General features: G+C 42.3%; 1 protein-coding gene across 6 annotated transcripts in view; it reads left to right on the top strand.

Moving 5' to 3' along the window:
- The window catches only part of ST3GAL6 (ST3 beta-galactoside alpha-2,3-sialyltransferase 6), an 81,258-nt gene extending 70,489 nt beyond the window's left edge, over window positions 1-10,769 (top strand). For 5 of the 6 annotated variants that reach the window (XM_019476338.2, XM_059720442.1, XM_019476337.2 and 2 more), the window contains 2 exons: window positions 3,371-3,523; window positions 4,904-10,769. In XM_019476338.2, the coding sequence (XP_019331883.1) occupies window positions 3,371-3,523; window positions 4,904-4,984 (234 nt within the window). In that variant the 3' untranslated portion in view covers window positions 4,985-10,769. Of the gene's footprint in view, window positions 1-3,370; window positions 3,524-4,903 lie in introns of those variants that run through there. The other variant, XM_059720444.1, reaches the window with a different exon arrangement.
- Window positions 10,770-12,387: the final 1,618 nt, after the last annotated feature.

Genomic DNA, 12,387 nt, shown 5'->3' with positions numbered 1-12,387 from the left:
ATAGTTGGATTTCCTGCCCATAAAAGTCAAAAGCAAAGAGCACCAAACATAACTCCGTGAAATTCTGTGGAATATTTGCCAGACACCTTTTGGGTCACCTCAGTCCTGATTTGAGGCATTCCTATCATATCTGTCCGGGTCCTCCTCAGAACATTGTGACAGTTTCATAGTTTCATAGTTGGTAGGGTCGGAAGGGACCTGAGCAGATCATCAAGTCCAACCCCCTGCCATGCCAGGAAAAAGTACTGGGGTCAAACAACCCCAGCAAGGTGTTCATCTAACCTCCACTTAAAGACCCCCAGGGTAGGAGCCAGCACCACTTCTCTTGGAAGTTGATTCCAGATCCTAGCCGCCCTGACAGCGAAGTAGTGCCTCCTGATGTCTAGTCTGAATCTACTCTCTGCCAGCTTGTGACCGTTATTTCTAGTCACTCCTGGTAGTGCTTGGGGGAACAGGGACTCCCCCAGTGCCTGCTGGTCCCCTCTGACTAGTTTGTAACAGGCCGCTGGATCCCCCCCTCAGCCTTCTCTTGTGGAGGCTGAACAGATTTAGGTCCCTTAGCCTCTCCTCGTAGGGCCTGCCCTGCTGCCCCCTGATCATGCGAGTGGCCCTCCTCTGGACCCTCTCCATGCTGTCCACATCCCTCCTGAAGTGTGGCGCCCAGAACTGGACGCAGTACTCCAACTGCGGCCTGACCAGTGCCGCATAGAGGGGGAGGATCACCTCCTTGGACCTGCTCGAGATACGTCTGTGGCTGCAGGACAAGGTGCGATTGGCCTAACTGACCGCGTCCCCACACTGTCGGCCCATGATCATTTTGGCATCAGTAATGACTCCAAGATCCTTTTCTGCCTGTGCACTAACAAGAAGGGAGTCCCCCAGCCTGTAGGTATGCTGCTGGTTCTTCCTCCCCAGGTGCAGCACCTTGCACTTGTCCGTGTTGAAACCCATCCTGTTCTCATCTGCCCATCCCTGTAACCTGTCTAGGTCCAATTGCAGCCTATTCCTCCCTTCTAGCATGCCCACTTCCCCCCACATCTTAGTGTCATCAGCAAATTTGAACAGGGTGCTTTTTACCCCCTCATCCAAGTCACTGATGAAGATGTTGAACAGCGCAGGTCCGAGGACCAAGCCCTGGAGGACCCCACTACTCACATCCCTCCAGGTCAAAAATGACCTGTCCACCACCACTCTCTGGGTGCGGCCCTCCAGCCAGTTAGCGACCCATTTGACTGTAGGTGTCGACACCACAGTCCCCTAGTTTTTTAATGAGAATGGGGTGAGAGACAGTGTCAAAGGCCTTCCTAAAGTCCAGAAAGACTACGTTCACTGCTGCCCCTGCGTCTAAGGATTTGGTGACCTGGTCATAGAAGGCCACCAGGTTGGTCTGACAGGACCTGCCTCTAATGAAACCGTGCTGGTTGCCCCTAAGCATAACCTTCCCTGCTGGCCCCTCGTGGACATGTGCCAGGATAATTCTCTCAAAAAGCTTACCCAGGATCGAGGTAAGACTAACAGGCCTGTAGTTTCCTGGGTCCTTCTTCCTCCCTTTTTTGAAAATGGGAACCACATTGGCCCTTTTCCAGTCCTCTGACACCACACCAGAGTACCACGAGTGCTTGTAAAGCTGTGCCAGGGGTCCTGCAGTGACCCCTGCTAATTCCCTCAGCACTCTGGGGTGGAGGTCGTCAGGACCAGCTGATTTAAATGCATCCAGCCCCTCCAAAAGTTCCCTGACTAGATCCTCACTGACCCTAGGCCTGGGTGCGCCTCCCCTGGGGCCTGAGTGGGTCCCGGTGGACAGGCTGATCTGGTCCCTGTTGAGGAAAATGGAGGCAAAGAAATCGTTAAATAGGTTAGCCTTGTCATCTGGTGCAACAACCAGATTTCCTAGCGTGTCCTGCAGAGGCCCCACATTACCCAGTACCTTCTTTTTGCCCCCTATGTATTTAAAAAAGGACTTCTTGTTGTCCTTGATCCAGGTAGCTAGTCCCAGTTCCATCTCCGCCTTGGCCTTCCTGACCGCCCCCCTGCAGCCCCGAGCTACCGAGGTATACTCCTCCCTGGTGATGGCCCCTCCCTTCCATTGGGTGTATGCCTCCCTTTTAGCTAGAAGACGTACCCGTATGCTTTTGGTGAGCCATGGGGGCTTTTGCGTCCTCTTGCCCCCTTTGATCCTTGTTGGGATTACTTCCCTTTGGGCTTGGAGGATCGTCTCCTTAAGGAACGACCAGTCTTTTTGGACACCTGACTCCCCTCCCCTCCAGGACCTCAGTACTTCCCCAACTATTCTTCTTACCTCATTGAAATCTGCCCTCCTGAAGTCCAGGGCTGCTGCCTTGCTGCAAGCTTTTGCCACCTTGTGTCACGTGGTGTAGGCAATATGAGAGGTAGATAGCAAGGAGGGGTTAGGATCACACCACTGAACTCATGCCCTAGATTTTCAAAGGCAGAACGCTATCTTGGTAATCTGTGGGGCCTTTCAGCCAAATACTCTTGATGTGGTTGGTCAATGTTATTTACAAGGTACACTGTGATTCTTATAAAGATGTAAAAATCCCCAAAGGTGATTAAATAACTGTGATACCCTCTCAAAGAAATTACCATTAGTTCTGATCTTATAAAGCAGAAAAAGTGGGGCAGGGTCGGGGTTGGTCAATTCTCACCCTCAACCAAATGCTCAAGAAATTAAAATATGCCACGGTGATGTGCTACATGATGGTGTAACCATTTGGTTCACCGAATCCAACTTTTTCTAGAGCCATTGAAATGGGAGAGGAGAAAAAGTAGTTACATTATCCAGTCTATCTCCCTGCCTGTGCAGAATTGTTCACTACCGTGTGGACCAATTTTGTTCCCAAAGGCTTGGGAGCTGTGTGTTCTGGCTGTACTCCACCAAAACAGTTATGCCATAGCTTAACTTTGACTGGAACGGCTTTAGTGTTTGCATGCTTTGAAATGGATATGAACTAGCCATGTAGTAGTTGATAGGACATATAGTAATAGGACAGCTTTGGTAATACACTTAATTTAAACTTCATTTCTGGTAGCTGTGCACAGTTAAACACTGGATACTCGTCTCATGAAGTGATATCTTATCTTGTAAGATAAGCGGATATTTATTGTTGGGTTTTTTAATGTAGGAAATGAAACATTTCACCTCTAACCTCTTCTTCAGATGAAGTAATTTTTTTCTGTCTGAAATTCTTCTACTCCAAAAAAGCTCCAAGCTACTTCCAGTAGTTTTGCCAGCTGTTGGTACTGCAGAGTCATTAGTGGTAATTGTTATTATTAAGACCCTTATTTTCAGGTTTTCATTGTCTGTCAAGATGACAATTATAATTTGTGTGTCCTCTTTTTCTTTTTTTAGAAACCCAAGCATCCCACAACGGGACTAATTGCCATTTCTTTGGCATTTCACTTTTGCCATGAAGTTCACCTGGCAGGATTTAAGTATGACTTCACTGACAGAAACAGTTCTTTGCACTATTATGGCAATGAGACTATGTCTCTAATGATTGAGGTAATGTACTGTTCTCTTTTTTTTTTTACAGAAATGTTTAAAGAAAAAAAAATATTTTGATAACAAGTTAGGAGGCAGAGTATTCTGAAGGAATGTACTTGGATTGGGGTGAAAAAGTCCCGAGTTACATTTCTAGTGCTACCATTGAATGAAGAGTTGACCTCAACAAATCACTTCATTGTTTCCTTAATTTTCCTCTCTGCAAAACAGAAATATTAATACATGCCTACTTCACATGGGGTTAAGAGGGCTAATTGGCTAGTGGTTGTAAAATTATATATAAATACTTATTATTATTATTATTATTATAAATGTTTGAAAGATAATCATGGCTTCATCTTCTGTAGTTCTTGCATTAGTTTTAGTTGGTTACATGTACTGGTTGGCTTTGTTTTTGCTTTCAGAATCCAGTGTTCCTGTCACCGTGGCATATCAACTGACAGTTTTCTGAGCAGAAGCCTGCAGTGCTCACATTTTCATTAATCTGCTTTTCTGGCAAAAATTGTGTAATTTGGAAAACTGCCAAATTTCATAAACATGTTCTTGAATCTCAATGCAGAGAGAGAAAATGGGGGAGGGAGAGGGAGAGGCAGAAATGAGATGGGTATCAAAAGGTGAAAAGCCACAGAAAGAGACAGAGGAGGAATGTGGTCAATTATTTGAGGAGCAATGAAGTATAATTATGCTTATGTATGATTCTGTGGAGGTAGGGGGCAAATAATTGATTAACTGTGGGACCTGCTTCTCCTCCAGCTATGGGGGAAGGGTTTTGCCCATTTTCAGTGACTTTCTTCTTCCAGTTTTTCATGTATGCGCCTGTCTCACTGCTCCCCTCAGCTCTCTGCATTCCTAGTGGCTCAATTTGTTCTCCATTTCTTTTAATGGAGCACCAAAGTCTTCTCCTTATCCCCAGGCCCTACAATAGGAGATATTGCCAGTGGGTTCACTTCTTTCCCTCCTCTGTCTTCCAGGCTGGAGAAGAGAATCAAGTAGGGCTTTGAAAATAAATTGCTCTCTGGATTCCCTCTTTAAAAAGAAATATTCTAAGAGTATATGTATTCATTTTTCTCAGCAGCATAGTTTAGAATCCTGGGAGTGAGTCATGGAAAATATCTATACGGTCATCCAGGCTACCTCTCTGCTGCTGAGGGATTCTTTCTTGCAGTATTTGCTTTAAAATAGAGTCTAGGGTGTAGACTCAGGTCAGTAGCAGTAGGGTTTGGGAAACTATTCCACTCAGCCTAACAAATGAGTTATTTCCACAAATTTCTGACTATAGCACTCTCTAAAAAACCCATTTGATTGCTGGAAATTAGCATCTGTGTTGCTTATAGTAATGTTTTCATTTTCATCTGTGTTTTTTTCCTCCCTCCCCTTTAGAATGAATACCACAACATCAGTGCTGAGCAAAGGTTTTTGAAAATGCTTAGAGACAAGAACTTTGTGGTCAACCTGACATAAAGACTGATAAGAGAACTGAAGAGCAATCACTATGTTCAGCAAGAAATAATTGTATTTTTTGTACTGTATTTTTATTTTTTAAGTGCTGTATCTGTTTATTGAGATATTTAAAAGAAGCACAGAAGCCTCACAAAGGTGACAGTGGCAGACGGCCCCTAACCAAGACTGAGGACAGTAACTCTTCTCTCTCATGTCATACAACCAGACTGAACTGATTTCTGTAAATTTATTTAATTATGAAGAAAACTGCAACCTTCAGCTAAAAAGATCAGGGATATGTAAGAATATGATGCACACCCTTTATTTAACAATAAGATTTTTTTCAAATAATTTCTCTTTACTATCTTCCTTTCCTACATCATCATCCTCAAGAATTATATATGATGTCCACGGCGCTGCAAGATCCTGAGGTAATCTGTAAAGGGATACCAGGTCTTTGATTTCTTGATTTTGGGTTTGAAAATGATTTAGAATGGCAGCACTTGATAATTATTACTGCATTGGATAGATATGATAGTATGTGAAGGTCAGCTGTTCGCATATTAGAAAATGCCACGACTATTCACAGAGGTCGACCTTTTGTTTTTAAGGCTAGTTCAACAGCTCATAGACTGGACAGCATTCATTGAATGTATTCTGTATACACCTAGGTTGAAGACTGCATTGGCCAGAGAGTGTAAAAGTCATACTGATGTTGCTTATGCTGTATCTAATGTGCAAAGCACTGGAGTTGATAGTTCCCAGTATTTTCCATCACTGGCGATGTACAAGTGGGTAAATACTCTTCGAAGAGAATTAAGCAGAATGTCCTTTAAAATGTGGAATAATTTAAAGAATTTTAAAGACGGGAGTTATCTTGTCACAACTGTCAACCTTTTTCAAAAGAACCCCAAACCACAATGTCTCACTATTCAGCACAGATGAGTGGAAATGCAGAATCATGAGTGTGCAAATTACTGTTTCTCTAAGATAATACTTACTGAATGTCTTGATTCTCCTGTCAGGGGATAGTGATACTTTTCTGTTCTCAAAGGATTAAGATACGTTTTCCAAATTAGCATGATTTCCTTGCCTCACTTCCCCTCTGCCTGCCCACAAACCTACACCTTCTTCCCCGCTGCTGTGCAGGGTCTCAAGGGAGCAATCATCACCACAAGCATTTTCCATTTTTCTTGATCTTGTATACAAAGGAGTTTTTGAGACCCTGCGTCAAGCAATGCAGGGAATTATGGTTTAGCTTGTCTTTGGCTTGATGTCCTTTGTCTTCCTCTCCCCTTTTTCTTTTTCCTGATTTTTTAATTTTTATTTTTAAGCACATATTTCTGGATGTACACGCATGCACACACAGAACTGAGTGAGGGGGGAGCTGAAAGAACCAGTTACATTTTTTTAGAACATCACAGATGTTCTTAAATTTTATTTTCATAAAGGGCGCAGGCACCTACATCTCAGTGACTTAAGCTCCAAGTTCAGAAGTGATTTAGTATTTAGGCTCCATATACATTTAAAGTATGTCTATTGCAGTGCAGTGCAGAGATATGTTAGGTAGCTTAGGTCCTGGAATCAGTTTAGCCACAATAGCATGATGGCCACTTGAGATTTAGCTCTGCTGAGAAGCAGAAGGCCATTATGGTATTTAACAACATGAGAGCTTACTTGTTTAGAGCTAGCTTGAATATCTCTACACAGTATAACATTGTGCCATGTAGACCTCTGGCTGAGAAGCAGGGTAGTAGCCTGGAAACAGTGCTGAGTGAATGCAGCTAGCCTGCTTCCGATACTTTAGCTAGCTCTTTCAGAGCTACCTTGGGCATCTCAGTGTGGCACTTCATTATGCAATATAAATTGACCTTCAAATACTCTTGAAAAGTTTACCCAGGATATTTTGCTGGAGCATGTTTGGTTGGACAGTCAGGTCATGAATTAATTGTCTCCAATTTGTCTGTGAAAGCTTTAAGTGATATTAAAGTTCTGACCCATAGCCTGGAATCAGCCCACAGAGCCATGTTATTTGGCCCATAGGGTTCCCTGGAAATTTGGTGGCAGGAAAGCGATAGCAGCATTAATTGCTCTCAGAGTGTGGCAGTTAATTCTGCTACCACTCCCCCACTGTCAAATTTCTGGCCTTTGGGGAGCCCTGTGGTGAGGAAGACATGACTCCACACAACAGATTATACCTGTGCACTGACTCTGTGCTGGATCCAGCCTGCAGACTGGCTTTGCACGTAGGAATCACAGTCCAGCCCTGCATCAGTCATCTGGCCCAGGAGTGGGGGCTAGAGAAGTTGAGCATTACTGCTTTACGTGAAATCTGCTGGATGACATACATCACTGTCAAGATGAAATAGGAAGTAAATACCATTCTAGTCATCCCAGATTTCTAGCACTTTATTGTTCTGTATTGGTCATTTGAGCCCATATTCTAGAGAAATCACCAAAAAGTCTGCATCAGAGCTATTTTGAAAGCATGTAAAATAATTTGGTGGTGATTTTTACAATAAATGCATTGTAAAAATGCCTTTATTGCTGAGTATTCTAAAGCAGCATATAGATCTAGATACCTAGATATATTAATAGTAGCGTATACCAGGCAAGTAGTTGTTTTGTTTTGTTTTGTTTTGTTTTTTTTAAAAAAGAACATAAAACACATGATTGAAGATTGCTGTAGAGCATTAATCAGACTCCCTTGACATAAACTTAATAAGCAAATCATTGGGCAAATAACAATGGAGAAGCCTAATATTTTCTATTTCATGAGTGTTACAAATACGTAAGCATATTTGAATGGGTATTGCCATTTTTTAGATACTTGATTCTGGTACAAGACTATAAATGACTGAGTTCTGATTTAGTTTTGTTGGATTAATTGGATCTAGGCCCTTGTGAAAGAAGCATATCACAGGAAACTGCAAGAACATGGGGAGTCTAAGGACTCCAAATTATTTTTTCCAGTGCTGTCAGTGCTCCATCTTAGTGAATCTTGTCTCCACTATTTTTTCTTGTGTACACATTCCCATCCTTTTGAGGGAAGCTTTGCTTCAAATTTGGGCTTAAATTGAGTATATAATTTTTTTGCAAAAACTTTCTAAACTGGCTGACAAGTTTTCTTTGGGTGAATCTGATATCTTTTATTAGACCGACCCAAATAGTTGGAGTATAGTTATTAAGCAAGCTTTCGGGTGCAAAAACCCTTCATCAGGCTAAGGAAGTTTCAGCAGCTGATGTGTGCTCTTCCTGGACGGAATGAAAAGGGAAATGCATAAATGCCAGCCAGTTTAGAGGGGTTACAACCTACACCCCTCTAAACTGGCTTGCATCTATGCATTTCCCTTAATTGAAAAAGTTTGTTTAAAGAAAGCTGCAACTTCTGGCCACCAGAGCCACACTGATAATTTTAATGTGGGAGAGCCATTGATAGATGGAAATTACAAAAGAATCTGTGGGTGCAGTTCTCAAAAAGTACTTAGTATAGGCCTAATAGGCCAAAGTAGGAAAACCCATCCTATAAAGCTCGAAACATTCTGGCTGGTCCAATATCATGAGCATCAAAGCATCTATATAGAATGCATTCCTCTGCTTTAGTTCTTCAAATTAAAATCCTTCATAAAGTTACCCTCATCCCTCTGTCTCTCGAATTCCTGCCATGTTCAGGGCTTTGGGGGGGTTTTTTATTCGGGGTTGTCGTTGTTATTTACTTTTATTTTGTTTGATGCCTTGTCAGTGTTTTTGTCTGCAATCTAACTTTATATCTGGGCATTGCAGCACTCTTGGTTATACTCTCATTTTGCCAAAGGTTGACAACTGGAGAAAGTGAAATGACACTGAGGGGATATAAGGAGAAAGATTAAATCTGCAGAAGTCCCATAGGCACTGTACATGGTGTTGGTGGGGGGAGGAGGTATATATCTTCAGAAGGTATCATCCACAGGTATACAGTTCTATCTGTGATACTAGGAGGTGAAATCATTGGTACAGTTTTATTTCAATGATACGTTTGAAAGGATTATGTATGCAACAGTTCTAATTCCCCGCTGCCATGCATCTTGTAAGTCATTTATTTCTACACCTATTCAAAGTCAGTACAGCTTGATTTCAAATTGGCATAGTCGCATTTAACATGAAATTTGCATAGCTGCAGATAACCACAATGGGTGTCCAATAGTAAAGGATTACATCTATGCAGTCTGATTTAAATATGACATACATTTAAATGTCATCATAAGCCAGTATTAGTCCAACATGCCTTAAGATGTTTTTCTACTTTAAAGAAATCCTGAACAATGAGGCCAGCTTTTCTGAGAGCATATTTCATTTCCACTGGGTCTTGACTCCATATCTATGCTTACCAGTCTTTTAAAAGCTGCTTTTTATTTCCATGGTTGCAACAGCACTTATTATTTGAATTCTAGGGTATTTCAGACTGTATTCCCACATACAGCACCATCATAATGGTGAAGGATATAAATACATTTAATCTCGATTTTCCTTCTGTCAACTGCAACGCCACTTTAAAGGTCTCATTCTTTTTTCCTCCCATTTCCTATTCTCTCATGTGAGAGATACTAAAATAAATTAGCTATCTTACATTTAATGCGTAACTTTTTAAAAAGCAGTGGCATATTCCACTAACCAGTTTGGACTGAACATCCCAATCTAAGCTCAGTTAAAGTCAACAACAGGCCCTTCTTCATGTTCAGACCAGTTTTGTTCCATTATAGAAGTTGCTCCTAATTTCTTTTGCTGTGGCAAGTGTGGGAGATGCTGGGATCCTACAAAGGAAGAGGGTTTTGAGTTAATGTATTAAGGATGAATCCATGAGTATCTAATGAGCATTAGTGGATTACCTTTATCTTTCAAGTGACTCTGTATTAACTATACTATAGAATGATGAAAAAAGTATTAGTGTGTAATATGTCGTGTTTTCTATATAGACAATATACTTTTTCCTTTCATCTGAAATCCCCTTAAAAGGGCATTTAAAATGTTTCTTCACCTAAAATACTTGTGGTTTGTTTTGTTTTGTTTTTACATAAAGTATGTACTTTTTAAGAGGATGAGAAAAACAATGGGATTTTTGCTGAAGGATATATTTGGCAATTTTATTTGCTATTTGGTTTGAATTTAACGTGCCTTTGAGTACAAGTTATGTTTCGAAGGTAAGCTAACTGTTGGGAAATGGAAAGACAGAATACCAAACACAGAGGTACTGGAGTGCACAGGACTGGCCCACTTAGAAACCACTATCAAGAAGCAGAGGTTGCGAGGGATTGGCTGCATCAGGAGAACAAGAGACCGTATCCCCAAGAATATTTTGTATAGTGAAGTTCAAGATGGCTCCAGAAAGTGGAGTCACCCTCTATGGTGGGGCTACAGTATGTGCAAAACTAATATGAAATTGTCAACATCAATGTAGAGAGCTGGGAGGAGCACAAAGAATCCTGTCCAATCTGGAGGGAACATCTGGCACTAGGTACAACTCAACATGAAGCAACTTTGATCCAAAGGATGGAGGCAAAATGAGAAAGAAGAAAGCAGCATATGCTGTAAACTTGGACTCCCAACTCAAACTACATAAGGATCTGTGAAACTTGTAACAAGTTCTGTTGCTCTCAAATTGGGCTTGTCAGCCACAAATGGATTCATTAGACATATGACTAGACCTGTTACAGGTGCACCATCATCCAGAGGATCGACAGTTGCCTACTAACTGTTGTTTACAATGGAGTGTTAAAGTAGTGCAGATTGTAAAGAGATTATTTTCTATACAATAAAACTTTTAAAAATACTGATCTCTTCAGGTTTGTCTTAGCAAGCTTAATGCTACACAAGCCAGATCCATTACAGCACTAAGTAAACCAGGTATTGTGGGCCTATCATTAAGTTAGCAAGTGAGATGCCAAATTTCAGAGCACACTTGGTGGGCAGAGGAGCTGGGAGGAAATGTCTTAGTTTTCTCATTCCTTGAGCATGGTGCAAAAATGTTATGTTCTATGAGAATTAGTGCCTTTTTTGCCTCTTCGGACTCATGTACACTTCATGATTTTTGCCCTTTCCAGTGGTGTTACCATTTGCACATGTGGGCTTTCCTGATGCTGTAAAAGTCTTTCTTGTGCACTAAAGTGAAACGCGTCCAGACATAGTTTAGTTTGGGTCGTTATGAATTAAAGCGTCACGTTCATGGATTCATTATGTGTAAACAGAAATGCACTCAAATACTTGGGGTATTACTAATGCATAAGGTTAGCTGCCCTATTTGGATAACTGGGTCTAACTGTGTTTCTTTGGATGCCAGGTGTCACATGCCAGATGCTGTGGTCTACCCAGCCCAACATGAATCAATGTTCATTCTCCTGTATGGACCCCTGCACCTCCACCACTCATATCCCAGCCATGCCCTGGCCAGGGTGACAGTGGCGACATCACCCCATTATCTGCCCCTGACTGAACATAACCCATAGCTGCTGCTTTTTTTTCTTGTGCTGCCTGCTGCACCATTTGCGATTGCACAAGATCACCCAACAGCCAGACCCGTGGCAGCCCTTAATGAGAACAGCACCGTTAACACACAGTCTGCTTCAGGTTCAGTCCAGGAATGAACTGCTTGCATGTCTACAGGGGGGTGCCATGGACTGCTTTCATTTGACTTTCAGTCAGAAGACCGAATAAATGGTGCACGGCTTCTCACAGCTATGAGTGCAAGCAGCCCATAGCTGCCTTTTTGTTTTGACTGCCACACCATTCATGATTGCATAAGGCCAGCCCCTTCCCCACCAAGTCAGACTCATGGCAGCAGATGAGATGCTCTTAAAGCAACTCGTGCCTGCCTGCTCCTAGCACTGAGTGGAGCCAGCTCATAATCAGCATGGACCCCTGCACTGCTGTGCCAGTCACAATTACACAGTCTCATCTCATCCTGCTTGCCTTAATTCAAATCTAGGCACCTTTGGCCCTGGCAAAGCACATCACTCATAAAACTCCTTTCCCCCTGCCATGTGCCATGCCATGCTGTTGCTGCTTGTCACTTGGGGATTGGCAGCAGCATATCTCGGGGGAGGGGTCTGGGAAAACAAGTCCACTGTGCATGGTGTGCCTGGAAGGCAATTGTAATTTTAAGGAGCAGCACAAGTTACCACTAACATGATGATGGACCAGGGCACGCTCTGTCAGTAGCAAATTCACCACCTGTGTTACCTTCTGCATCCACCTCCTGCTGCATGGGTGGGTGTTATAAGGGTCATGGGGGTGCACATAATTAACAGGGATTGATCTATTAAGCCCAACTTGCTTAAACAAGCAACCAACCGTTACACTTTAGTCAAGGTAACCATTATCAAGAAGCAGTACTCTTCACCTTTGTAAATCTCAGGCAATATATAACAATTTTCATTACAGGACCTTTTTCA

This window comes from Alligator mississippiensis, chromosome 1 (genome assembly GCF_030867095.1).
Source record: "Alligator mississippiensis isolate rAllMis1 chromosome 1, rAllMis1, whole genome shotgun sequence".
Lineage (NCBI taxonomy): Eukaryota > Metazoa > Chordata > Crocodylia > Alligatoridae > Alligator > Alligator mississippiensis.
The sequence above is the reverse complement of the archived record's forward strand: the minus strand, read 5'-3'. Positions and strand labels throughout refer to the sequence as shown.